Raw genomic sequence first — 27,072 nt, 5'->3', positions numbered from 1 at the left:
AGTTGTTAACAATTTTGTGCTGACTAACTTTACTCCAGGTCATGGAGTAAAGTCTGAGTAAAGTCCTGTCTGAGCTTCTCTGAACACTATGGAATACCAGATTTTGTCTGTTTTCTGCTCATGGGTATAAAGCTGTCATGAACTTTAATAGAGTCTGCTGCAGATCAGAAATACATCATGCCCTTATTGGATTAGATCTGATGTGTACATCTGCATAATCTGGCAGTGAAACACCTAGTATATCTCTGGAACTAGGACTATAGAAGAAAAAGTGTTTTAGAAAATCTGACTAAATTCGTTTGACAGTGATTGAGAGCTTCATTCATGTTTTGGATGCAGGTGGTATTTATTAAATAGTTGTCTCTTAATCCAGTTCTCAATCAAACATTCCATTATTGGAACAGGTGGCTTTAGACTTGTTGTAATCAGCAAAGAACATTTAAGTGTATAGATAGTTTCTTTGAAGTTATTCTGCTTTTTCCTTTGACCGCTCTGGATGGTGGCATTTGTAATTCCACACCAGAAAGTATCATTATGCAATTATTCTATGGCTGACTAACTTAAAACTTTCTTGCCTAGTCTGTCTCACATGCATGCACACTCTTAAAGAACGAAATGCCCAGTCAGTAATCTGTATCTTGGAAACACTAGAATCAGAGAAGAAGAAATGGCCAAGAGAGCAGTTGAAGAAAAAGCACGACGGGAAGAGGAGCTCCGCAAACAGGAGGAAGAAAAGAGAGCGGCTTATGAAGAACAGCAAAGACAAGCTGAAGAGGAAAGAATCCGTCGAGAACAAGAAGAGCAGGAAAAACTTGCAGAGCTTCAACACCAGGTCTGTTTATTTGTACGCTTCCGAGTGTGTTCCTTGTACAAAGCTGCTGGTGTGTTTTTGAGGGGGTTGTCTTTCATTTTCTTTCATAGAACAGTTTTGACAAATCTCTGTGAGGAATGATGTAAAGCAGAGTTCATCTTGTCTGTGACAGGAGATTGGTTTAAAGAATATCTTGCAGTTCTTCCTTGCCCTAGTGTATGTGTTTTCTTTCAACATTTGATGAATTCAGGTGTGGGACAGAGGCAGATATTTTGGAAGTTTTCAAAATTTTTTTTTAGCCATCTGGGATGTTACTTTGCACACACAAAAGTATTTGTACTGAGACCACTTTACCACTGTATTGCTGTGGGTTATAAGAAAATGGTCTGATTGGAAAGTCATCCAGCCTCCTCTGATTCCAGATGAACAAAAAGAAAGATTGGTAGTGTTTCCAAGTCTGCTTTTCCAGTTGCTTGATAGTCTTCCACAGCTAATATATGTGTACCTTTCCAAAGGCGTCTTTCTAAGTGAATGAAACTGTTTTGAAGAAAGTGGACTTTCTTTAAACAAGATTAATTTTGAAAATCAAAGCAGCTTTACAATGAAGTCATTTGTGTTTAAAGAGTTGTATCTTATGGACAGCATTGAAATGTGTCTGAACATTTCTTTAAAAGCTTGCTTAAATGTAGTTAACACTTAAGTAATTGTCATATGCTTTTATTTTCTTTCCAGTCTTAGTGGAAAAGATTTTCCAGTGTAGAAGGAACAGACGATGCTCAGCACAGAGTATCTTGCAGAGTATACCTGACTGCCAAGATTTTTAAATTAACCTTGCAACATACAGAATTCAGTTGCTGTCCTGTTACTTCATAAATTATCCTTCTTAGAAAAACTTCATCCTGAAGTATAGTTTGAACTCTGACTAGCTAATCAACATCCAGAACATTTGCATAATCGTAATAAAGAAGTGCATACTATTTTTCTTTTCAAGTCAGTTTTTAAATGTCATAGTAATATAAATTTCGTTTCAGTAACTGTATCATTGGCTTTTAGCTGCAATGCATGGTACTATTAAATAGCTATTGTCTGCTATTCCTGTCTATCTTAAACCAGAATCTCTGTAATGGCTCTGCTTTTAACTCTTGGAAATGAGTTGTGCATTAGATGCTCTTTTTCTTTCTTTTTTTTTTTTTCTTTTTTTTGGCCTTGCTTTGTTTTCAGAGAGAAGAAGCTGAAGCAAAAGCTCAAGAAGAGGCTGAAAGACAGCGGCTGGAAAGAGAGAGAATTATGCAGCAAAATATGCAGGAAAGGCTTGAAAGAAAAAAGGTATGCTGTTTTGAAAGCAGAAAGGTTTCTCAGCCTAAAGTAGTCATTGAAGTGTTAGTATTAAAATAAACTGAGCAGGCAGACTGTCTCAGGTGCATTTAAATATAAGTAGTAGGTTTTTTTAAAGCTAGCTCTGGTTTGTGAGCTGTAACAACAGTGAGTAAAGCAGTAAATTTATGAAATATATGATGATTTATATGATGAACATTTAAACCAGAATGCTGAAACATAAAACTCTGTCATTGCAAATATTTTCCCCATTTTAACAGAGAATTGAAGAAATAATGAAAAGAACACGAAAATCGGATCAAAACGAATCCAAGGTACTTGTTTGCTTATATCTGTAGAATGACCCTTCCCAGAGAAGGCCTTGTCTTGTAGCCTATGTTCCTCTGTTACCTTTGAACAAACTGGCTTCCATATGAGGGTAAAAGTTCTGGTACGCTAGAATAATGTTCAGTAGCTTTCCATGGTATACATTCTTCTGCATTGCTTGTTCAGACCAAAAGTCTTTGATGCATTTTTGTTCTAGGCATATAGAAACAATGCGATCTGGCATTACCACTTGCAGATCAATTCCAAAACCCACTGATTGGTAATGATTTTATTTTTAAACATTACCTGTTCTTCTTGGGCTTTTTTTTCCCAGAAAACTTACATTCCTGGCTTCAACTGTTTGCTTAAAGGAAATCTTGGAATCCCTTTTGGATTTCTGTGGTAAACTGGATGTATTTTTGTTAGGGTAGTGATCTCTGACCTAAGGTTTGTGGTAAATGATGAGTATTTTATTGAGGAATAGTCATCTTTTCTGGCTATTCAGTGTGCAGACTCAAATCTCCATATGGCTGAAAACCAATAAATACTTAGTGCACACCTTGGAGAAGTGAGGGGAAAGGAAACTCAGGAATAGTGTATAGGTGGGAGGGGGCAGCAGGTCTCCCACATGTTCCTTTACAGACTCTGGCTCAGCAGAGCATGTTGTGGTGAGTGACCTGAAAACTCAAAATTAACTCCAACAGCCCTCCTTAGTTGACTTCCTTTCCCAGCCATGGATGCAGATTGTCTGTCATCCTCTGCACTATAGCATGAGAGCTAGAATTGAACCATTTGTGAAATACTGGATGGCAGCGAGCAATTGTGAATAACACTTCCTGAATTCAGTTGCAGAGTGAAGGGAAGTCTGCCGCCGAGGTTATCGAGGGAGAGGATATTGAAGAGGAGGAGGAGTTGGGACTTGAGAAGACCAGTCAATCAGGTAAAGAAATTTGATGAGTCAGATCTAAGTTGCTGCCAGCGTCTCAGTGATATTTTAGCAGTGTTAAAATGTCACTCAATTTATAACATTGTGGTGAACTGAGACACAAATTCCAGAAATGTCACAGAATCTCTGCTTAAATAGAGTACATAGTTGCCAGTTATAATAGAATAATCCTTATAATAAAATATAATAACATAGTATTGTATATAATTAATATATAATAATATGCTCATATAATATATTATTATATATTAATTATATCTAGTAATAATGTTATAATGTTAAAATATTAATAATATAATCCTTAAAAGATATGCAAAATGATTAAATGCAAAATGATTTGTGTGTGAAATGCAGACAGCATGTTTTCTTTTTACAAATGTATTTTGAAGGTGAAAAACAAAAATCATGTTGTTACAGCTTGTCTTTAGATTAACTTCTCTACAGAAAGAGGATGCATCAAATTTTGGCTAGGAAAGGTCTTTTTGACACTTGTATTTTATTCATTTAGAACAGCAAATCTGTTACTGAAGCTCTGTTTTTGTTTTTTCCTCCACACTTTCAGGAAAGCTAAATGGCGTTGACTTACCCCAGGAAGTCAAGGGGGAGACAGAGGTTTGTTTACAGACTGCACATAGCTTGATCTCTACAGAATTTGAGCAACAAGACGTGTCAGAGTTGAAGGCCAGTGAAGTATTTATGAATGGCAGCGATTTGAAAAGCGATGACGGGTCTCTACTTTTCACTGAATTAAAGGATTCCAGGTGAGTCTGTGTAGGTGGCTGGTTTATTGGCAAAGCAGTTATCTGTCACACAAGAAATCCCTCTGTGTTTAAATTCAATTTACTACTGTACATAGCATTGGATCAAATTTTGCACCCCACTAGTTTTCTGGTATTTCTCTGGCTTGCTCTAGGTACATGGTGTGTACATGCTGTCAGTTTGCAGGTTCACGCAGAGTCAGTTAGCTCAGGGTAATTGTTTGTTTAGGTGGCACCTTGTTGACAGTACAGGCTTTGCTAAGTGAGACACATAGCCAGCAACATGGCAGTGTTACTTATAAAGAATGGTATTGGCTTGAAAACTTTTTCAATTGAAATAGGTAGCAGTTCTTTTCGTTAACAAAATATTAAACAAGAAGGGAGGACAAAACTGAAAAGGAAGAATAGCCTACAGAAAGCTCTAGAACAATTCTAGTTGTGCTGAAACAGCAGATAAAACACAGAAACCTCCCTTAGTGGGATTTTTTTTTTGGTATTTCGAATTTTATCTCTTTAAACATAAATTTATTTCTATGTAATAGTGGAAAACGTGTCCTCTTATGCTAGTTCCATTTGTTCATCTAAATGCTAAAGGTTTAGAAATGACATTGAAAACTTTTTTTTTTTTTTTTAAGTAAGAGGAGAAATGCACAGTGCTAAAATACAATTTTAGTAGAGGAGGGCTTTAAACTTGCTGGTTCTTCATATCATTTCTGGAGCCAGACCTTACCTGAAAGTTATTAGTACAGTAAAAAGTTGTTATATGCTGGTGGGTCATTCTTCGCCACTGGCTCTTGGATGGGAGATCCCATGTGGCAGCTGGAGGAGCTCGTCTAGGAATGCCCTTCAGGATATGCAGTGCTTTGCAAGCCGTGTAGACTGCTAATTCAGCTGGCCTGTAATGAGTCTAAAGAGTAAATATCCAGAAATTGTAATACTAGTATCCATTTGCTTTTTCCAGCCATCCTGCAAAAGAAATGGTTATTGATGACTCAGTGAAGTTGGGTGTTAATGAAGCTGATCATACAAGTGGACTTACTCAGAATCTTAATGGAAAATCTGATTCATGGACTTTTGAGGAGTTTATTGACGTTGGAGTACATTCCAGGTCAACAAAACTGAGTTCAGACAGCCTCTCTGCTGGTAACTGTAATCAAAACTTGAATGATGCTGCTACAATACCTTCTAGTCCCAAATTGGCTTATGAGGAAGATGGTGCAGTGAATTCTTTGACCAAACCTATAGATTCTTCATCAGGTAATCCAAGCTGATTTCCCTATCTATCCCCTCCTCTGGCTGGATAATTAACTTTGTTGCATTTTTATTCTCCTTGCCTTAACTTCAGCTTCCTATTTTCAAGGCACTTTTTCCAATGTGTAGACTGGAGGGAAAGCTCCTTCTTTAGTGCTTGTAACTTGAATTCTGTCAAAAGGAGTCACCAACTGATGCCTTTTTAGGGATTTGCTCTATACAGCAGCTAAGGCCTGACATTAAGGGTCTTCCAAAGACAAAGCTGAGCCCCTGTGAAGCTCCAGTTTCTCCTACCAGCGCTCAAGCCCATCTGTTGTATTTTAGGCTTCTTCTAAAATGTCTTAAATGGCACATGTTACTTTTGAAGATACTAACAGTTTAAAAGGTGTCTGATGTAACTCTACAGACAGGACCTGGCTGCTTTCCCCTTTCCACTCCTAGGCATGTTCTGTAACTTTTTGATGCTGATCTGCACGGTCTTAAAAGGTCTTCCAGGCTCTGGCAAGATACTAGCTGTCCTCTATACTTACCATAGAATAGTCTCTCACGTCACTGATGGGTGTAACCCCAACCTTGAATTCCACAAACGGTTGTATTGCATTTTGGGAGGAGTAGTAAAGCTACACACACAATACTCAGAATTTTCTGAAAGAAACAGGGTTGCATCTGAAGCCAGACGTACTCGCCAACCCAGGCCCTGATGCAGTACAGCACAGTGTGTCAGAGAGGCTTCAGCATGCTAGTTTTCATGAGACTAAACTGCTCTGTTGTTGTAGCTAAACCCCAAATGAGCGTACTCACAGCAGGAGATCTCTGTCCACGAGATAAATGACTGCATGAAGAGTTGAAATAAATGACAGTGGGGAAAAAACAAGACTTGCTATCCACATTTTCTTTAAGTGATGTGTAGCACCTTTCTTGATTAAAGTGTAGCACTTTTCTAGACTGAACTGTTTCCTGAGTCTCCTCTGTCACTCTGCGTCTTGTGAGTTTTGGTCTTATGGACATAGTTATATTGAGACTTTCCTCCAGGCCACTACTGTGTAGGCTGTGGGAATAAAATGATTTAATGTGATATTGCTGATCACATTTTTTTCTGATCATTCACTCCTTAGTGAGGAAAGAGTTGCCTTTTAATTTTGAATGTTAAATGTGTTTTGAGACAATCTGGTTTAAGAACTGTGTATGCAACTTTGGAAACAAGTGCTCATATTTAAAAAAAAAAAAAAAAAAAAAAAACAAGCTACTATGCTGATTTTGGACTGTGAGTTACTAAGTGGGTCTGTGTTCACCCCCCCTCCCACATGTAGACTGACAGTGATGATAGATGTATGTAGAATACATGCAGTATGATGGTTAAACATTTTCTTTTCTTTGCTCTCTGGACAGAACTGTGAACACTAGAGACCTGGAAATAATCTGATTGCACTGCAGTAATCCAGTGTTTTATCAAGTACCGAAGGCCTTGCTTTGAAAAGCTGCTTGTTTACCTTTATCCATCTTCAAGTTTGAAAAAAAAAAAAAAAAAAAAAGCCATCAGGGGAGGGATGACAAACTTCTAGATTTGCACCTTGAAACATTTCAGGGAGACTATTGTGCTGATGTTCCTTTTCCATTTGTTTAGTTAATTGTTGGATAGAATTTCCTTGTCTAAATATCACTTACTTCCCTCTTACAGACTTTACGCTAACCTGTTTAAGTCTTTTTTGTTTTCATACCAGTAATGTACAGCAGTGTGCCACTGCAGACTTCCCAGTTTGCTACTGGTCAGATTTTAGATATTCCTAAAATGGCACTTGATGAAATAAGACTTTTTCAGTGTCTGTTAAAGCTCAAGTCCACTTGTAATGTTCTAAAAAAAAGCTGTACGCTTTCATTCACATGCTATTTAAAAAATGAAAAATTGAGTATCTTCAGTTTTGAATTGAGAAGGAAAAATTCGTATTTTCCAGCATCAAATTCCAGAATATTTCAAAAATGTTGAAATTTCAAAAGTTTCAAAATGCAGTGTTGTGTAATCACTAATATGTTTTAATCTATTGGAAAACATCAAAACATTTTACAGGATATGCACTAATATTACAAAAAATGTTGAATACCTAGATTTGTTTGTCATAGCGCAGTTTAACATGTCATGCTTTTAAAAATGTTTTCCTTTTGATTTATTTATCTACACTCATGTAAGTATTATTTTATTGTGTACATAACAGTATTAGACCATTGAAGTCATGTTTTGTTAATGTTAATTATTCTAAGTGTTCCTGTTCTAGCTCTATAACATTGACTGCAAGCTGCATATATATATTTCCCTTTCCCTAAAGCCTGTATTAAGTAATCTATTTAACCTAAACTTGCCTGCTTTTTACAGCATGAAGAGATTAACTAAGCATCTTCTGAAAACTGCTACTAAAAGTAATAATGCAGTCTTGTTCTTATGTCTCCTGTAATAGATATACTAAATAAGTGATTAATTTGAAGAATAGCTGTCTCAAATCCTGCTATAAACCATTGGCTGATAGTTCAATTTAAATGAATCATCCAAATGGCAGCTGTATTTTCAGTGGTTAAATGCAAATGTTTTTGCTGGAACTGCATTCTTTCCTCAACATCTGCAATTACAATAGGAAACCCTCAACCTTCTTAGTCTCACTATTTGCTATTCAGAATATGTTAGAACTGTTTTAGACTTTAGAGCAGTGCCTTAGGTAAAAAGAAAAATGTATTTTTGTATGATAGTTATTTCAGGCAGAGACAATCACTCTAACAAAGATGCTGATATTTTTTCTGTGCTGATATTATTTGTCGAATGGTCTGTTACAGCTCTATGTAAATATGTGCGCACTGTTAAATAAACTTTGCAGTTGAACAATGCTTTATTTCTGTAATGCTAAACATTACCTTACTAGGAGTCTCCAACCCCTTGCCGTGCTGAGATGCGCTCTGGTACTACTCTCTAACTACTCCACACTGCAGATTCCCAAAACTAGTAGCTTCTTTGGCAATTGCATTTATGTGGTTGGAAAGGTATTTGTACTAACACCTTTAGATTTTGCTGTGTTTGTACATGCCTATAAGATTGTTCATAACAGTTGAATTCTTTAACTTGCTTTTTACTGCAAGCCTTTGCCTTTCACTTGTAGCACCAACATCTTTATGTTCTAACAGTGAGTCTAGCAGCGTTCTGTGGCCATTGTGGAGCAGCAACCATCACAAAAACAGCAAGATGCTGCTTTCTGTTTATCCTGAGAGATTTCGCTGTTTCTGGTAGGTGTTTGTGAATGAAAGGGAATGACTGTAGTAGCATCCAGTTTATAAATATTTCTGTATGGTATCATCATTGCTATGGAGAAGAAAAAACAAAAAAACTTTAAACCAGCATTTAGGGCACTGAAGGGTAGTAGACTGTGTATGGACTATTTCTGTACATGTGTTTTCCAAAGGGTTTTTTTCCACACAGGTTGTTCTTGGCAGAGGGTCTAGTGTCAGTTATGTATTTTTTTTTTTTAGTTTATGTAAATTCTTGCTTTGGTCCTCGTGTATTTAAGGACACTATGGCAGAACAGCTGACTCTCTACTTTGCTGTGTCAAGGCATCAGACTTGATTGCAGTAGCTCAGCCATAAAAGATGTCACTCATGTAAGACAGAAAAATAGAAAAAAAAAAGTTTTCCAGACTGTAGGACTCCAAGCAGGCACTAGTCTCATTTTTATTAAATCATAAAACATACACTGACATGATAGGAGAGCTATGGTCATCTGAGCTATTTTTAAGGCACTTCTAAATGCATGTGCATTTTGCTGTAGTTGAAAGATTTACTACTTATTAATGGATTAATAATTATATGTAGATGGCCTCATTTAAACAATAATGTAAAAAAAGCTAGTGAGCAAAACTTTTGACAAACCATGCAAAAATCATAACCAAAACGAGTTTATGGAAACTTAACTAAAGCTAAGGCGTACCGCCAAAATGTTGTTATATGTAAGAGAAAGCCACTCCATACACTTGCTGCAATTTGGTATGGTAGGATAAGCGAAGTTAATATTGAGTTTCTGTTAATGGTGTGATATATATGTACCTGTACTTGTAAAAGCATAATAATGGATCTCTCTGATCCTGGGTGCAATGTTTGCATCTCTGTTTCCAAGGTGCTGAGGCTTGTGCATGCCTTGTCAAAAACACTTCATGTAAGTCTGAGCATAAATGTATACTAAACAAGTTTAAAATAAGCTTTTTTTTTTTTTTAGTTTAAGCCACACACAGATTATGGTACTTGGATTTCTAATGCTAAATCTAAATGGCATTTCAGGCCTTTACACCAATAGTTACTTGAAAGCAAAGTTAGCTTTTTGCAACAGTACATGCTTTCTTGCTGCAGGAGCTTCAAAAGTCAAACCTGATATATTTAGGCTATTTTAGTTTGTTTTATGCTTAAATGGAAAAAGGTAAAATTCTTAACATGCAAAACCTGCACCTTTACCAGGACTATTTTGAAAAGCAGGCCTTTAAAATCCATTTTATAGTAGTTGCTGTCTGCTCCTTACAGTCGTTTGGGACACTCAGCACAGTAAATTTTTCCATTATGGCAAACAAAGCGCTTGTTGGCCAAACCACGGGCACACTTTGTGCATTTGAAACAATAATCGTGCCAGGATTCATCTTCGTAGTTAACCACACTGGTTCCTCTTCCAAATCCTGCTAGGAGAGAAAACAATTATAGGACGGCGATAGTAGCTTTTCCCGTGGCTGGGTTAGCCCATCAACCAGCAGATCCCATTCTTACTGCCTCTTGTGTGACCGTATTTGTAACATTTAAAATACTAGCCCAAAATGCAACTGAACTGCAGTGTTTGCTGCTCTGTACTAGTGAGATCCAGGCACTTTAGCCTAGGCATGTGCGGCTTGTCTACAATAGGCTTTTCCCTTGGATCTTTTTCCCAGGGAGCTGTCAAGCTAAAGGAAAGGTCAAGACAGAGCAAGAAGAGGTTGGGCTAAACAGCCCACCTGGTTCTTACAGGCTCAGATCCATGCTCTGAAATGCTGAATCAAATGCAAGACTTACAGGACTAGAAGGATAGTGCACACATTTCAGAGCTGAGTTCTGTGCGATTTTCATATGCAGTAACTAACTGGGGCATGTAAAATATATTAAAAGTAAAACAAATAGTCAGTTTGGGGCAATACGACACTGCTCTTTTTAGACTTCAAGTTCCCAGACTAAGATTGAAGTGGGAACAATTCTACCTGGGGCAGTTTTGGAGGTAAATTTGAGGAGTTCAAAAGTGAAGAGCTCAGTTACTAACTCAGCCTCCATCCAGCAGGAGCATGTGGGTTATGTAAATTGTTGGAATGGGGCTTGGGATATTAGAACTGCTTCTGGCGTTGGTGGCCTCTGAGCTTCATGTCTTTGGGGATCACAGTTCTGACCTTAAGCACCCAGTGCCCTCAAGCTGCATTTATTCCAACATACCTGTAATAGGATTCTTGCAGCCAGCACACTTCTTGGCAACACATTCCTTGTAGCACTCAACACAGTAAAACTGATCCTCTACGGCTGTGAAGCGCTTCCCACCCAATTGCTTCTTGCAGTTGGAGCAAATGAAGCACTCTGAATGCCAAGGCTGTTCCTGGTAAGTGAGACCTCCAGAAGTGATGGGCTAGGAGGAAAAGAGCAGGGAAGAGGATTCAGAATCAGTACGGAAGAAAACAGGTGACACAGGCATGGGGTGTATGGTATAGGGGAGCTTTGTTATGGTGAAGATCGTTTGAAAGTTTTCATTAAAATGAAATATTGCAACACTTAAGTTCCTCTGGACTGAAATCTTGCATGCCTGGAGCTTTCATAATAGTTTACTTTACCTGCAATGACACTGCAATTCTACATTAATCAATTGCAAAAGTGTACAACAGCTGTTTTGCAAAACATTGTTTTGTTGCTAGAATATACAATACATGCTAGACAGCTATAAACCTCCTTAGCCTTGCCATCCCTAAAGCTAACATAATGCTGGTGCTCACTTTGTTTCAACAGATTCACACCCTGCTCAAGTACTCGTGCCACAGCCTCTAGCTCTCACATTATTATTACATTGCCAGCTGCTTGCACCAGTATCTCAAGGAAGAAACATAAGCAATGGTACAGCTACAAGATGATACGTCTACTGGTTTACTCTCCTAGCTTCTAACAGACATGTCAGGGCCAGTTTTGGCAGCTGCCACTGCAAAGTGGAAGGACTTACATTCTTGCATTTAGCACAGGTCTTGGCAAATTTATGCTCGTGGCAGGAGACACAGTAGAAGTCATCACCCTTTGGGAAGAAGCTCCCAGATCCAATCACTTGCTTGCACTGACTGCAAGTGAAACAGTCCTTATGCCAGACCATCTTCTTGTATTCAACATTTTGGTCTCCTACAACAAACAGAAATAACTTGTTAGGTGGGATTTCAGGCCTGTGACAAGCTCCGCAACCTCATGCAATGTAACATACCTGTAGGCAGGACCTGCCCATACAGAACTTTAATCATAACATGGACAAGGGAAGAGCTGTTAATTTCTACATCCGACTTTAACTAGCTAAGGCCTTCCAGATTTTCTTAGATATTTAGTCAGTCAGCTACCAGATCCTTTCTGAGAAGAGGATCTTCATTTACAGAGCAAAGCTTTTGGTAGAACTTGTCTAATACTGACTATTAAGGTGAACAATCCACATGAGGGTTAACTGCAAGGCAGCCTTTGAACACTTCTCTAAAAAGGACAGGTAAGAGCAGCAGTCAAAACGCGTACCACTTCTGTAGTTCTCCAGATTTTCACCATGATGCTCCTAACTGCAGCCTGCACGGCTCTTTTAACTTAACTCCATGGTTTTGCCCTAGAACAGCACTCAGCATTCGTATCAGTATTGCTAGTACCAGTACCTGCAATAATCGGCTTGAAGCAGCCCTTACACCTGGGTGCATCCTCAGTGGCAGTGCAGTTACTGCACCAGACCTTGTTGTTCTCCCTTAGCATGAAGGGCTCATTCACCAAGGATGTATAGCACTTGAAGCAGCGGAAGCAGTTGTCATGCCAGTAACGGTTCTTGAAATGCAGCTCCTGCAACAAACAGAAACAAAGTGAGCAATAAGCCCTTTGTTTTTTTGCTGAGCAGCTCTGAAACGACCGTTTCACCAGCCTTGGCATGGAAGTATCGATCTGCTAGTTCTTAAGCAGGGCTGCATTCAATGTTTGGAGGTGCAACTCAGCTGCGAGCAGCTGGGGAAGACCATTTAACCAAAAGCACTGACACAAGGGCCTTACTTATAATCACATTCAAAAAGCTACAGCTACGCGGGGTTTAAATTCACTTTGGATTTTCAAACTTCAAGCTTTGAGATTCAATAAGTGTGGTCTTCTCTGGTCATCTTGTTCCTTCTAGTTTATGTGTATGTTATTACTGCCATAAATGTGAAGCAATAAACATTTGACAAATGAAAAAAAATCACATCCTATGTTTCCAAGTGCTTTGCCCATAAGATGAGTTTTTGGGAGTCTTATGCAGGCTGGATAAACTGCTGTACTTTCTTCAGGACAGTTCAGCATTTGCAGCAGTTGGGTGGTCCTGTATGGATCCAGGAGTTGGACTGAATTATCCTTGTAGGTCCCTACCAACTCAGGATATTCTATAGTTCTATGATTCAGCTTATTGGGCTGAATCTAGATCCTGGAATTAGATCCAGAAGCAGCCCATCGTGAGCAGCCCAACTGCAGTGCCCCACAGCCTCTGGCTCTTTGGCTGAGGAGTGCATGCAAGCATGGCCCAACAGCCAGAGTACTCACAAGAGAACTTGCTTTTGCACAGAAGCTTGCAAACAGGCCAAAGCCAGGAAAATAGACACACAGTCTAGTTCTCATCACCTACGTGACCGCTCAGCATACCTTGGAGTCGGCACCGATGGGTTTCTTGCACTCAATGCAGGTGTTGGCACAGAACTTCTCAAAGCACTTGACACAGCAGTGGCGGCCCTCCTTCTGCACGTACTTCTTCCCTTGCAGCGGGTCACGGCAGTAGTGGCAGTCAAAACGCTCCGACATGGTGCCCACAGTGTAACTGCCAGGCCCTGCAAGAGGAAAAAGGGTAAAGTTAGAACACCAAAGGCCTGATAACTGCTCCAGCTTCTTGGGTCTGGGCAGATGAAGAGTAATGGGAAGGTGGCTCAGCCATGAGCATATAGTGGTGTCATGTGCCTCGAGGGCTTGTTGCTAGAGAAAGCAGCTTCTGGAACAGCAAAAATTGCCCCAACAGTGCTATCAGACAGCTCAATGGTTTACAAAACAAGACAGTTCTCTACCCACTGCACAGGCATTTTCCACATGCCTCCTGCTTTGCCTTTAGGGTCTAGGATAGGCTAACACACCATCATGCTCAGAGAGGCTGGCTGCAGCAGACAACCTGTGTTCAGTCACAGCAATCATGAACTCGTACACCTCGTAAAGGAGGTGGCATCCCATGTCACGTATTGCCATTCTGGATGTAGGGAGAGAAGTACCAGGAATTCAGAAAAACGTGGGCTACAGCGTTCAGCTCTGTGGGCTGGCTCCTGGCTGTGCTGCGGAGCTCAGCAAGGTCAGGGGCCGCCCTGCCTCCTGCAAGCGCTGTGCTTGCCACTGCTCTTAGCATAAGCAATCTGTTAGTAACGCAAATATTTTCATTTCCCTTAATAGCCATCCAAGATATGAATGCTAGATTTCTGCCTACAAAGAGGCAGGATGGGCTCTGGCCAAACACAAAAATGCAGCTCTCTGCCTCCTGGAGTGCAAACCGCTGTGCTTGCAGCGCTGTCCAGCTTGCTCGCTCCATGGCTCAAGGAACACAGTTGCTGGAGAGGGGAGAAGAGTCACACAACAGTCTTCCCCCATCACCTTCTTAAGAGGAAGGATACTGGACTGTTTTATTTACTTGTTTCACATCAAGCAAGGATAATGATACGTAATCAGTCAGAGCGACTTGGTTCATTATGGCAGGCCCACTGCAGGGCTGGCGAGATCCCGTCTGAGGCACGGCATAATCTGAGCAGAAATCACCGCCAACCAAGAGCAGAATAGTTTCCATGTTTCCAGCCTAAGCCTGCAGCCAGCTGCAGCCCTCCGAGGCCTTTTGTGCCAGATATTTGTGCAGCTTCCAGCTGCCTGTTTCACTAGGCTTTCACATATAAAGTCATGAGGAAAAACAAGAAAAGACCTTTTACATTCTTACATTTAAAGAAACTTCTTCAGCTCGTGCCAGCAGGATTGGCCCAACGGATGACTGCTCCCCATGGCCAGCTGGCTAATGCTCCAGCTGCGAGCCCAGCTGGGTGTGGGGGTCTCTTGACCAGAGGATTTTCCACTTTGGCCAGAGATGCAAGCTCACACTTTCCGCAGATACTTGCCCCAGCCTGCGCCCAGGCTCAGCCTTCCAGACCACCTCTGCTAAGAACGGCTCTCTTCATTTCCCCACGCCCTTCCTCAGAGGAAGCCAGCAAAGCCCAGCCCAGGAGGCTGCAAAAGCCCCTGGGGGTTATACGAGGCCCCATGCATGTGTCTCCTGCGTGCCTGTGGCCCCAGCTCAGCGGGGCTCTGCTTCCCCGTACTACAAGCAAGCTGGGATGCAACCTGGAACCTTCATCAGTAACCAGACGGGAGCTGTGGCAGCAGTCTGGCAATGGGACGTCAAGAGGAAATTTAATTATTCTTTTCCTGATGGAGCTGAAGCACCAGCATGGAGTGAAAGAGAGAAGGATGCAACCAGGCAATTATATAAATATAATATAAAAATATAAATTGCTGCTGCTTCCTCTTGTTAGGTGCAGGAGGCCTTTCACGCTTCCCCGCATAGCCTCACCTTGGACCCTGTCAAGCCCTGGTTTCAGGGTCAAAAAGCACTGAGACCAAAGTCGCTCCCACTGTGGTTGGCTGCTTTGCTGTCTGTGACAGCAGAATCAGCACGACAGTACAAATCAGAACCAAGCTTGGGGTTTTGGGGTGTAGAGAAGATGCTCTAGGGTAGCCGTCATCCCTAGAAGGCCTGTGGGTCCCCTAGCACTTGCCCTCGGCTGCTGGGTGCTGCGTGGGCAGGACTACCATGTTGTTAAGGCATGAGGGCCCGCTTACACAACTTCTTGGGCACCTGCCCACCCCAGTAATTCTAGATTTACCATCAACTGTGTAGCCCATCCTGACAGCCACCGAAATCCCCCGCTGGCATTAGAGCCCCAGGCCCCAGGATCGTTGCTGCTGCTTCTGCGAGGAGCAGGGCTCAGCAAACACAAACGCACATCAAACCGAACAGGTCCTGACCCGGGCACAGCCCCGCCAGCGCTACCCTGCAAGCCCAGGCAGCGGAGCAAGCTGGAACATTTCTGTTCCAGAAGGCTGGACAGAGGATCCCAGGGAGAGGAACGTGACACAAGGAGGCTGCAGCAGAGGCAGGGACTGGGTTCACACCCTTCCCTTCCCTTCAACTTACTGAAGTGGAGGCCGAGCTGGCCGGCATTGCACTCTGTGGGGACCGGGGCTGGAAACGCCGCCTTGCCAAGGTCAGGAGACGGCCACGTCCTGCTGACAACTACGCCAAGGGTTGTGTTTGTACCGGTTCAAGTAAATGAAACAAACAAACAGCTGGGAAACATGGAAACTATGTGAGCCACCGCCAGCCCTGCAGAGCTTTATCAAGCAAGTGGGTTTTATTTAGAAGAAACGCAGTTGCACAGAGTCCAGGGCAAATGGTATCGAAACGCTCCTGATATCAGGTTTAGGGTTGCTTTCAACCAGAAGATGTAATTGTGAACATATGGCTCAGGGAGTAACACGATCCAGTGTTCCCGTGCAACGCATCATCTGCTAACGTGAGACACACATTTATCACAGTAGCTTTAGAGCCCCACAATTAACATCGGGCCTGGCAGCCCCGGGAGCTTCTGCCCACCTTGTGCCATCTTATGGACCAAAAAGCCCCTCTCATACCTAAGCTGTGGCATGAATTTGCTCCCAGCTCTTACAGGAGCTTTCTGCCCTCAGCAGAACCACCCCTGCCCTAATCTAGACCTAGAAAGGCACCTCTGTCCCCTTGCCTGCCGTGAGGACACAAACACTGACCACGTTGTCCCAGCAAACGTGTCTGCCCACCCCTGCCATGCCGAGAGCCCACATCAGCCACACTGTCCCCTACAACCCTCCCACAGGAGCAGCCCACCAGGGGCTGGTGACGAGAGCCCAGAAGTAGCGGCAGCAGCTACACTGGGACCGCAGGGACGTTTCCCTGGGGTGGAGCAAACGTCCATCACGGCTTCAGAGCACGCTGCCCCCAGGAAGAAACGTTTGGCACCCTACTGCTGCTCCTCCGTGCAGTTCAGTCCCCTCTCACAGGAGGCAGACAGAACAGAACAGGTACTTGTTCTGTAACCAAATAAATACATTTTCTGACTGAGTCTAGATTTTGACTGAGTCTAGATTTTGGGAATGATTTCTCATGATTTTGGAAATGTTTGTCTCCTTAATAACTTCAGGCTCCAATTGCTCTGTGTTCCCACCACTTAACTTTCCAAAGCTTAACCCTGGCCTGTCTTTGCTGACTTGGAAAATAGGCAAATCATGAAACTCCGGACACACCAGAAACTACCCCCACTTCAAGCAAGGTGTCCCTCTCCTACCAGCCTGGCAGAGTGCTGTCTAAATGTAGCTCCCTGATGAATTTGGCTACAGCTAAGGGGCGGCTGGCCAGACCAGTGGCCTTCTCAAGTATCAGGGTATTTGGCACAAAAGGCCTGCTGGAATTCAACCCTAACATTTACCTGAACACAGAGGTACAAGTTAGCCACTTGTCCCAAAAGAGCATCTGCAGCTTTACAAAAGCAGCCCCTCAGCCCACACACAGACGACCGTGCCTTTCATCTTTCAAACAAAGGTCTCAAATGTTCGGGCCCCACAGGCTTCCCGTGCACCTCAAGTCATGCTGATACCGTGCTGTGGAGCAGCCGCAGAGCTGTCCCAGCCTGTGGTCAGCGCTACACCACTGCAGCACAGCAAGCTTTGGGACTGGAAATGGTGCAGAGCTGAGAAGCGCAGCCCCACAAAAGCTACGGCATTAACACAAACCCTGCCGCTCCCTTCAGTTCCTGTCTCCCACGGCCCCGTGTTGGTTCATCCCGGGCTGCGTACCACCACACAGTAGCGCAGTGGTTTGCAGAACAAATGAAATCAAAGCGCTCAGCAAATGAAGCTGAAGCATAGCTGATAAGCAAAGCACTTAGCACAGGATATGTGTTAATGTCTCTGGGGAGCATGTTTAAATGTGATAAACCACCAAGGAAGAACTTGAAGTGTGGTCTCTGAAAACAACCAGGGAAACTGTACTTAAACCTTACGGACTATTCTGTCACTTAGGAAGGAAGAGGAGGCTGAAGCTGTTAACCCTCTGCTGGGGTACTGGGTACACTGGGAAAGAGCAATTGCTTTTTGGCTCTCCGTCAGCTTTGTTGTTCTCAGCAGACCGAGTAAACAGCCCCCACGTCACCAGGTAGTGACAGCACCTGCCCGTTTCAGCTCACCTGAAGTTGTGTCACCTGGGTTGCTACTCTCAGCATTCTTCTATATGTTTTGTGGTTTGCTATAAATACCAGGCAATACCCTTAAAAGAAGGGTCCTGTTAATCAGAAAGGAGAAGCAACGCTGAGAGCTGCATCTCAAGGTCACTGGCACACTGCCCTGGACAACAAACATTTCTCTCTTTTCTTTGGCTTTGCAAATCACTTGCAGGTCATTTTCGCTGGGAAGGGCTGGCAGTAAAGAGCGAAGAGCTATGCTCTCCCATTGCCAGGCTGGGGCACGTGCAAGTCTCATACTCTATAATTCAAAAATTAGTCTGATGATAAAATAGAATCTTATTTATTTAGAACAAGAATGGTTCCAAGTTTCTCAGGCAGTTGCCAGAATCATTCCCTATGGTCCTATTGCCACCATGTCTGAGCACATCCCAATCATTATTAAATCTTCACAGTTCCCCAGGGAGTAGGGACGTGCTATTAAAAACACCCTGCAAACACATCCCCCAGGGCTGCCTTTTACACTTACTACAGAGCTCAGCTAAGGCTAACGAGGCTGTTGGAGTGCACAGCACCACTGCCTAGAGTAGGCCTGAGCACCGAGGCAGAGTTTAAGCAATGAAGTCCAAACCTTTCCAAACAAGCTAAATCAGTTAAGGCAAAAACAGTTCTGTTCAGCACCTGTGTGTTACTTTCTCCTCACTTACACTCCCAGCTCTGCACAGACCTGCACCATCTCAGTAGCTAGGCGCCCTTCCCATGCCCAGGAGTCCCCAGGAGCCTGACACAAGGCTTTCTCTGGCTGTGGGGTTCCTGCCCCGGGGCAAGCGCTGTGGCACCCCCCAGGTGATGTGCCAGAGAATGGGGCTCCCTGCTGCTCTAGGAATGGACATGGAGCTAAAACTTGGTGGTGGCAGCACTCCAGCCGCAGCACCTGCTCAGCAGACACTTCAGCATTTTATCTCAAGTACAACAACGAATGCTGGCAGGGCAGACCCTGGAGGGGTCAGGAGGCAGGACCAGCAGCCGGGCTGGACAAAGGCCCCTCGCACAGACCTGAAGGCTGAGGCATTTCTGCACCCCCTGAAAAGTGCACAGGATGTCAGGTACCACTGCTGTCATTGCTTCAGTTTGAACACTGGCTACTCTGGCTCGTGTTCATTGCCGAGGAGCCAGGGCTTTTGTGACCAGCCCCAGTCACTTGTCCAGGGAGTCTGGTAATGCAGGAATTCAGACTCGGCTCTCTCATCATCTGAGCGCAGTGCCCGAACTGCCCAGCCGGAAAGAAGCACACAGCAGTGACAGCTATTTTTATTATGCATGTGTGTTAATTGTGATTACTGCTATAGTAGCACTGGAACCACAACCACTCCAATGCCAAGCAAAGCCTGGTCCTTGCATCTGGGGCAAGGAACATCTTGGGACAAGGAACATCTCCCCACAGGAACATGAGAAAGAAAAGAAAGAAACAGCTAGAAGTAGAATGAAGTGATGCTATAGTATCAGTCAGTCTGGTGGGCTGAAGTTAGCAAATAAATGTATTCCTACAACTGAATTGAATGAATTGCACTTTTTAAACACCTTTGAGATGTTTAAAAAATGATACCATGGAAGTCAAATTTCACTCAGAGATATGTTGCGTAATGTGTATCTGCCTCACACAAGCAAATCCTAAGTGAGTTACATGCCATGCAAGAAGCCTCATGCTCATGCCTTGTCCCGGGTGGCTGAGCGTGAGGCTGACTTCCCTCCCTAATTTTTAAGGAGCTCTGTGCCCCCAGCCAGGTGAGGAGCACCACAGTCCCCTAGCTCTGAGTGTGCAGCAGCTTGGTCTGATGCCCACAGGAGCTGCAGCCCTGTGCTCCAGGCCATGTCCACCCCTCGGGCTACGTCCCATCAAGAGATGCAATAGCACTGCAATTGTATGTTGTCACTTAGGGCTGTAAATACATGCTGGGCACACACAAAATCAGTTTTTAAAAACCCCGAAGAGCTTTCAATGGCTTAGTAATTGCAGGGCTAAAGGAGACTAGTCACAGGTGGGGAGACACCAAATACCAGCATGCCAATGGGAACATGCAAAGCAAGAATCCTGTCAGTGTTAATGAGAAGGAAAAAATAGGTTTTTATATTATTACTACTGGAGAGAGTCGACCTGTTTGATCTACAAGATAAACACAGAGAAGAGGGAGCAAGCACACACCGCCCACTAGAGCAGAGCAAACCATCTGGGTTTACCCAGTGGGCTTCTGCTGCAGGTTTCCCTGCCCCAGGCAGTAATGCCACAACAAACTAGCTGCGGGGAGAAGCGCCATCCCCCACGTTCACCCAGCCTTCCCCAAGTAACAGCTGAGCCCCAGCCCTCTCACAGCAGCAGATACAAAGCATGAACCCAATGCATTTTACAAACGCGTAAACATTTACAAGGCATCCAGCCCATGCCACCATGCTCTTCCCAGCGCCAGTCCCACACACCAGTTATAAGCCTGTTTGTCATCATTAGTTACAGCTGCAGGTTGCAGAGACTTAAGACCACATTTAAAAGAGTTATTTCTCTGTTCGCAAAACCTTCCTCCCTGTTTAGCAGGCATTGCACGCACAGGCCTTCTCCCACAATGCAGACTGCAGCATGTCCAATTTACCTGTGTGCCTGTGGAAAGCCATGATTAACAGCCCAAAGTCACAGGCAGCCCCTGAGGCAACAGAGCGCACGGTCTCTTGGCTGATTAGAAGCTGCCTCTTTTGATAACATACATTTAAACGGAGGCTATTAATACAGACGGGACTCCTACCAGATGTCCACTCCCCTCCCCAGAGATCACAACCTTAATCCCCCTTGAAAATTCTTACCATTTTAGGTGATCCGAGAGAGAAGAATAGGATCCAGAGACCTCTGTAGGCAACATTCAAATACCTGCCCAGCTACTCAGCACCCAAATTAGTCCCAAAGGCAGAGAGTGCCTTAGGAACTTGACCCCATGCTAGTACTATTTGGCCTTGGCTTTGGAGCTAGACTGTGTCTCGTAACAGTCCTGAGCTAAATTACAGACCCAGCGTCAATTCTGCACCGCTGCTGCCGAAGGGAAGAGGAGAATCACGGTCCCCAGGGCCAAAGGGGCTGTGGTCTAAGGAACCAGCTCCGGACCGTACACGAGGAGCTGTCCCCTGGCTGTAGGGCCCAGAAAAGCCAAGGGTTGCACACCTGGGGACCCAGCAGAGATTATGGAGAAGCACCAGGAGCTACATTCCTGGGAGCTGGACTTGTATTCAGCATGAGAGGCAAGCTGAAGTTTTATTGCCTGTAAAACTACCATGCCTGGTCCTCCTCCAGCTTTTACCCTAAGGAACCTCAATGCATTAATCATCCAGAGCGAATGAGTCCTTGAAGAGCAGTACTTTAAAAGCCAGGTTTCATGATTATGGGGCTTCTCTAGCATCTAACAGTATGGTTGGGCTCATTCCCTGATAGGATTACAGAGAGCAATGGCTCACAACTCTGCCCTCTTTGCTCAGGTGTCCCCAAAGCTCTGTAGCACAATGGGAATTTTGGCGACCTACTTCTACTCGAGCTGTGGCAGGGAGCAGAGGGAGCTCTGGTTCCAGGCTCGCTCCTGCATGTAGACACAGGCTGCAGCAGCAGAGGCAGCTCCACGGCCACGCGTGCTCTGGGTCATGCAGTCAGCAGCAGCACGTGTGGTCGGGGCCGTGGCCAGGGACGCCCAGCTGCTAATCCCGCCTTGACACTGACTCACGGCATGGCCGTGGGAAAGGCGGTTAACCTCCCTGACAGCCAATGTTTATCATTCCAGTCGCAGCCCATCACGGTGGTGTCTGGCCTCCGAACAGCCCGGCACTGGGCACGTCACTGCTTCCCACCACAGAGGTGCCAAGGAACTCCTCAACTGCGTTTGTGGGGCGGGGAGTAAAGAGCCTTCACCCCAGCACCAGGCTTGGTGACCGCCCAGGGCCTCCATGGCCATCATACAGCCCCCACATAGCACACGTGAAAGGTCAGCATCATTCTGACATTCCCAAGTTTTCAGCATTGCCTGGAAAAGGCCACACTTGACAGTGTGCTGTCCCAAAACAGCATGGCACGGATCCACTTGTGTAGCAGTATGAGGCTGGGAAATGTGCTAACATACTAGCGCACCAAAATACTTTGGCTAGAAAAAACCCTACGTTACTCTGCCCCAGCTCATCTATAAACTCAAGCAAATTGTTTGCATAATTCAGATGGTAACAGGAACCCTAACAACTGGTATTTTCCTGTGCTAATCTTGCTGAGTGCAGTGTAATATTTACAGACATGAGTTCATTTTTGGCAATGCATGTCGAGTTTGCACCATTAACCATTCTCATTCCTTTCTAGTTCCCTACACAAAGCGCTGGCATGCTCCCACCTGGCCGTCGTTTCCTGCTTCCCCAGGATACCCTCCGCTCCCAATCACAAACAGTAACGTTTGCTCCCCACCCTGAAAAGCAGCACAGCACTGCCGTGCACCGCCAGCAGCTGCCACGTCCCACCCAGAGGTGGCTGCAGTCCAGCTGCAGTGCGGCAGCATCTCAGAGGCATGCGGAAAGTAGGGATGGACACTTGGCCATCAAAGCGCTTCTCGTGCACAAACGCACGGGTGTTGGCAGCGTGACAACAGGCACGAGCTGGAGGAGGTGGCAGGGAGGAAGCTTGACCCAGCAAGAGGAGCAGGACCCAGCCCTGTTGATGCCAGCGAAGTTTCAGCATGAGCCTCCCTGGAGCTGCATCTCATTGCACAGCTCAGAGGCCCTGGCAATCCCCCAGAGCTCTCTGTAATATTCTTATTTTGCTTGAATTTGTGGCCTCCTGGGCCAGCACAGCAGGAGATGCATGGGAACAACGCTTGCTGAGAAGACAGGGCTGCTCTTGTTGTTTTGGCTTGTTTTAGCCACATGACCCTGGGCAATTCCCATCTCCCCCTATAAGCCTCCTTCTTCCCTGCAAGCCTCCTTCTTCCCTGCAAGCCCAGCTCCCTCCGGAGACGATTAAACACAGCGGTGGTGCAAGGTATGGCACAAGCAGCAAGGAGGGACACTGTTGCCCTGTGAAACATGGCATGGAGCAGAAGCCACCAAGCAGGAAAGCCTGCCCCAGAAAGAAGGCAAGCCAGCCCTGCCTGAGCACCCGCCAGTGCCTGCAGACAGCGTGTGCCACTCATGGGCACATTGCATGGCTTCGTGCACTGTCACCACGAAGTCCCTGCTCCCACCTCCTCTGTGCCACCGTGCTCTGCCAGAGCTGGGCAGAGAGGAAAGCATGCTGCAAACACATCAGCAAGTGCACAGCACGACACACAGGCTTAGGTTTTCAGGTCCTTATCATGAAACCTCATCTGTCCCGTAGGTTTTCAGCCCCACAGGGAGCTGGTCTGGACACAGTCACTCCACCATGCAGGTCCGACTGCAGAGGAGCATGGCTGGTGCATAGTGTCATCCGCTCGGATAGACAAATGATTCACATTGTGGTTTCCAGAGTATTTTCTTGCCCTAACAATCCTGCCAGAAAAGGTCTGGGCGTCTCAGCTTGCCCACACATCCTACTGTCACTCAACAGGCTGCAAGTCCTAAATAGAGACAGTATAACCCAGGCATTGATGAACTATTAGTCACCATCATCAAAGAAAGAAGCAGGCAGCAGTAAACACGAGCAGGAGGGGGGGCACCTGTCCACCTCTTAGGATTAACACTTTACTTTCTGCTTCCACACGCTCTGCTTAGCTACGCACAGCAAACCCGCACAGAAAAGCACAGCCACGATTCAGTGGGCTCCCCACAAAAGCCGGGGCTGCAGGATGCTCCCCAGCCTTTCCGTCCTGCAGGCTGTCGGGGCTGCTGCAATAGCACAGGACCTGCACGGCCCCATCAGGCAGGGCTGCGTCAGGCAGCACAGGGCTTAGCACTCCTCATCCAGGTTTGCTCCCACCATTTGCACAAACGTTTCCTTCATTTCAAGTAACTGCAGATTCAGGTGGGTTTTTTTTTTGGTTTTGTTTTTTCTTCAAATCCACTCGTAGCTTGCATGCAGTGTGCATTCTCCCACAGCAGGGAGCACTCCTTCTGCCCAGCCTCCTGCAGACCTGAAATTTCCCTCGGCTCTGCTGAGGCAGAAACTAACCAAATTTTATGAACAGCTCTATGAACAGCTCCCTGCACCACCACTTTTTTTTTTTCTTTTTTTTTTCCCCCCCTCTAATGACACAGAAACACCAGCAGCGTTAGGGTCCAGGACTGACACCGAGGGCCGATCCAGCTCTCCAAGCACTCAGTGTCCCGCGTGCTTCCTGCTCCCAGCACTGGTCCTGTGCTGGTGAGAGGACTGCGGAGCGGTGTTTGCACAGGGAGGACTACAGGCAGAGAGCCCCACTGCAAGAGGGCTACCAGGGGGTGGCCCTTGCTGCCCCCTTCTAGCCAGGCACCCTGTGTTCAACCCACACTAAGACCTGGACCAAAATGCAGAGTTTCCACCTAACTCTTTCAAGCAGTGGAAAAAGCCATCTTGGTTATGCACCAGACAATTTCTCTTTAAAGTATCACATAAATGCTTCAGAAGACTCAAACCTGGCACAGTTCCCCTGTTTTGCACACAAGGATGGCCCTCCGCACCCCTGACGCATCTTGCAGGTGAACTCGCGTGAACGCAAGACAGCCTGGTCCACAAGGATGCACCAACATCGACAGCAAAGCCAGCAAAGACATCACTGCAGTGACAGAGGACAGACATACCAGCCATCAGGCAAGCCCCATGCTCTCAGGGAGCCAGCTCAGCCCATCCTCCATGGGATCCCACTTTCCACAGGGAAAGTGGAAAAAGAAACGGGCAGCACGTGGCAAAAGCACCCCAGGTGTTTTCCTTCCTTCCATGCTGAACGGTCAGATCCGCGTGCTGAGCCTGTCAGTGCCAAGGGAAGCTTTTAGGATCAGCTATGGAAATGTGGGGCAGAGGAATTGGGAATAAATTTATAAGAAGGGTTGGGTAGCCCTCCACAAACTGAGATATAATGTGAGTCCAAAAAAAAAAAAAAAGAAAGAAAGAAAGAGGAGAAAAGACAGATGGATAAGAAAAGACAGTAACAGACAGAAAAGAATGGCCCAGAGATAATGGAGCTGGAAATAAAGGGACCTGAAAAATAGCAAAATTGGGAAGACACGTAAACTCGGTTGTTCCCATCTGCCTCCATCCACAGTCTGGACTGTTTCCAGGACTATTCCCATGGCAGCTCCAAATTTATTTCCCTGCTGCCATCTGCTCTGCAGCTCCCCCCTACACACGCTCCCGACTGGCACTTGTTCCTGTCAGCTGTTGCTGACATGGCAGACCTCCGGTGGCTGCTGAAAGCCAAGTGACACCAAGGCTTGAGGAGAGCATGTGTATAAATCAAGAGCTGCTTTGTAGGCGCAAGGTTTTGTTCAGCTCCTGTCCTCCTCCGGCCTGCATCAGGAGCAGTGGAAGAAGTCCCCAGTTTAGCATCTCAAAGCCACACTCTCACCCACACTGGCCAGGCCCCTGCGTTCAAAGCTCCATGAAGAGCTCCAGGGCTTCTGCTCACCGCAGTGCCCGGAGCTTTGGCTCCAGACCTCCAGCTAAGCAGTGCTGCTGCTTCAACAGTGACGGGTGCGATGCCTCTCAGTCACCTCCAGCGCTCCCACCAGATGGATTCCACATGATCCTTGGGGAAGCCCTCCCCGAGGCCAAGCAAGCTGCACCGCAACCGTCATTCCCCCAGCAATTACTTCAAAGCTTCATGCTTAGGACAGCAGAGCTCTGTTAGGGCAGTCCTGGCTGACTGCAGACGTCTTTGTTCAAGTTTAGAGGCAGTCACATGCAGGAGGAATGACTGGTGGGGTCAAAGACATGGCAAAGGTTCGCAAGTCACAGCTTTCCCCTACGGCTTAGGGCTGGCTTCACAACTGAAAGTGTAACTGAAGTCCCTGTCAAATAAACACCGTGGTGATGCCGGCCAGGCAGCATGGCAGTCTTTCCCAGGAGAGATGAAGTCTGATGAGCGCTCACAGCAATATAATCTTACCATACCCATGCAATAAGTGCTCGTGTTGGGGCTTCACCAAGTAGTTACTGAGCCACCACTGAAATGGTATTTCACAACCTCCATTATGCTCTCTGCACTCCTAATTGCTTTCAATTACTTCTCATAGGCACGGCAGCTGGCTGAGCGATGCTGTCCCCCAGTGAAGTTAAACAGCTCACTGTGGAGAGCACAGAAGGAAGTTCAACTATGTGCATCACTGCCTGAAAGCTGGGTCATTCACCCTCACTGGAAATCTACCCGTTACAAATCAGAAATTAGCAGCTACCCAGCCAGCAGCTCTCCAGCATCCACCACACGGGCCTCCAGCAGCCCTGCCACCCGGCTGCGTCCATTCAATGGGACCAGGAAGCCAGAAGGACAAGGTGGGCACTGCAGGCTACGCCTGTGCTCTTCCTCCAAAGGCAGGGAACACATAGCGTGCTGAGCCCAAACCCCACTTCTACTGTTTTATTTTCAGGAGAGAAGAAGAAGGAGCTATTTGTGGGTGGACCACGATCCTGGCAAAAGACCTTCCGGGGATTTAGCACTTAGTGGGAGACACTGAGGACACAAAACTTCAGCTGAGGTGGTCAGAGATGGGTAAAGCAGACGCTTCTCAGAATAGGGCTAGGCAGAAGCACGCTGCCTGGCTATGGGTGAAGGTAGGCCACCACTTCGATGAGAAGGACGTGCCCTTCCAGGCATTGGCATGCCGGCTGGGAAGACTCCCTGGCATCCAGCACACCATCAAAGCACTGCCCGAACTTAGCACAGGCACCAAGGCCATGTCCTGAGCGCTGATTTAGAGCTGGCAGAGCCAGCCCTGGCATATGGGTTTAGCAGAACAACCAGCCCATTACCTCGGGCACGGGACAGTCGCCTCCAGCAAGATTAGCGTTTGGCTATTTACGCTTTCTGTTAGACGGCGCTGGTGGCTGAAAGGACCAAATCACCCTTGTTACGTGGTCATTTTTAAAAATAACATTTCCCTAAACCCCACAGTGCATAACCCTGTGTCCGTCTCAGATCCAAGAGCCAAAGATC

The 27,072-nt window shown here is 45.4% G+C and overlaps 2 protein-coding genes across 3 annotated transcripts in view; one reads left to right on the top strand and one right to left on the bottom strand.

Moving 5' to 3' along the window:
- MAP7D3 (MAP7 domain containing 3) overlaps positions 1-8,276 on the top strand; it is a 46,222-nt gene extending 37,946 nt beyond the window's left edge. Inside the window, exons 15-20 of the mRNA XM_050713436.1 lie at positions 652-832; positions 2,033-2,137; positions 2,407-2,460; positions 3,299-3,392; positions 3,961-4,159; positions 5,118-8,276. Of these exons, the coding sequence (XP_050569393.1) occupies positions 652-832; positions 2,033-2,137; positions 2,407-2,460; positions 3,299-3,392; positions 3,961-4,159; positions 5,118-5,427 (943 nt within the window). The 3' untranslated portion in view covers positions 5,428-8,276. The remainder of the gene's footprint in view (positions 1-651; positions 833-2,032; positions 2,138-2,406; positions 2,461-3,298; positions 3,393-3,960; positions 4,160-5,117) is intronic.
- Positions 8,277-9,089: 813 nt separating this feature from the next.
- Positions 9,090-27,072, bottom strand: part of FHL1 (four and a half LIM domains 1) — a 29,850-nt gene continuing 11,867 nt past the window's right edge. The window contains exons 2-6 of one of the 2 annotated variants that reach the window (XM_035541323.1): positions 13,323-13,504; positions 12,323-12,500; positions 11,647-11,816; positions 10,878-11,064; positions 9,090-10,105 (exon numbers count right to left, since the gene is read on the bottom strand). In XM_035541323.1, coding sequence (XP_035397216.1) covers positions 9,948-10,105; positions 10,878-11,064; positions 11,647-11,816; positions 12,323-12,500; positions 13,323-13,478 — 849 coding nt within the window. In that variant the 5' untranslated portion in view covers positions 13,479-13,504 and the 3' untranslated portion in view covers positions 9,090-9,947. The remainder of the gene's footprint in view (positions 10,106-10,877; positions 11,065-11,646; positions 11,817-12,322; positions 12,501-13,322; positions 13,505-27,072) is intronic. The other variant, XM_035541324.2, reaches the window with a different exon arrangement.

This window comes from Cygnus atratus, chromosome 13 (genome assembly GCF_013377495.2).
Source record: "Cygnus atratus isolate AKBS03 ecotype Queensland, Australia chromosome 13, CAtr_DNAZoo_HiC_assembly, whole genome shotgun sequence".
Taxonomy (NCBI): Eukaryota; Metazoa; Chordata; class Aves; order Anseriformes; family Anatidae; genus Cygnus; species Cygnus atratus.
Note: the sequence above shows the minus strand (reverse complement) of the source record. Positions and strands in the feature narration are given on the sequence as shown.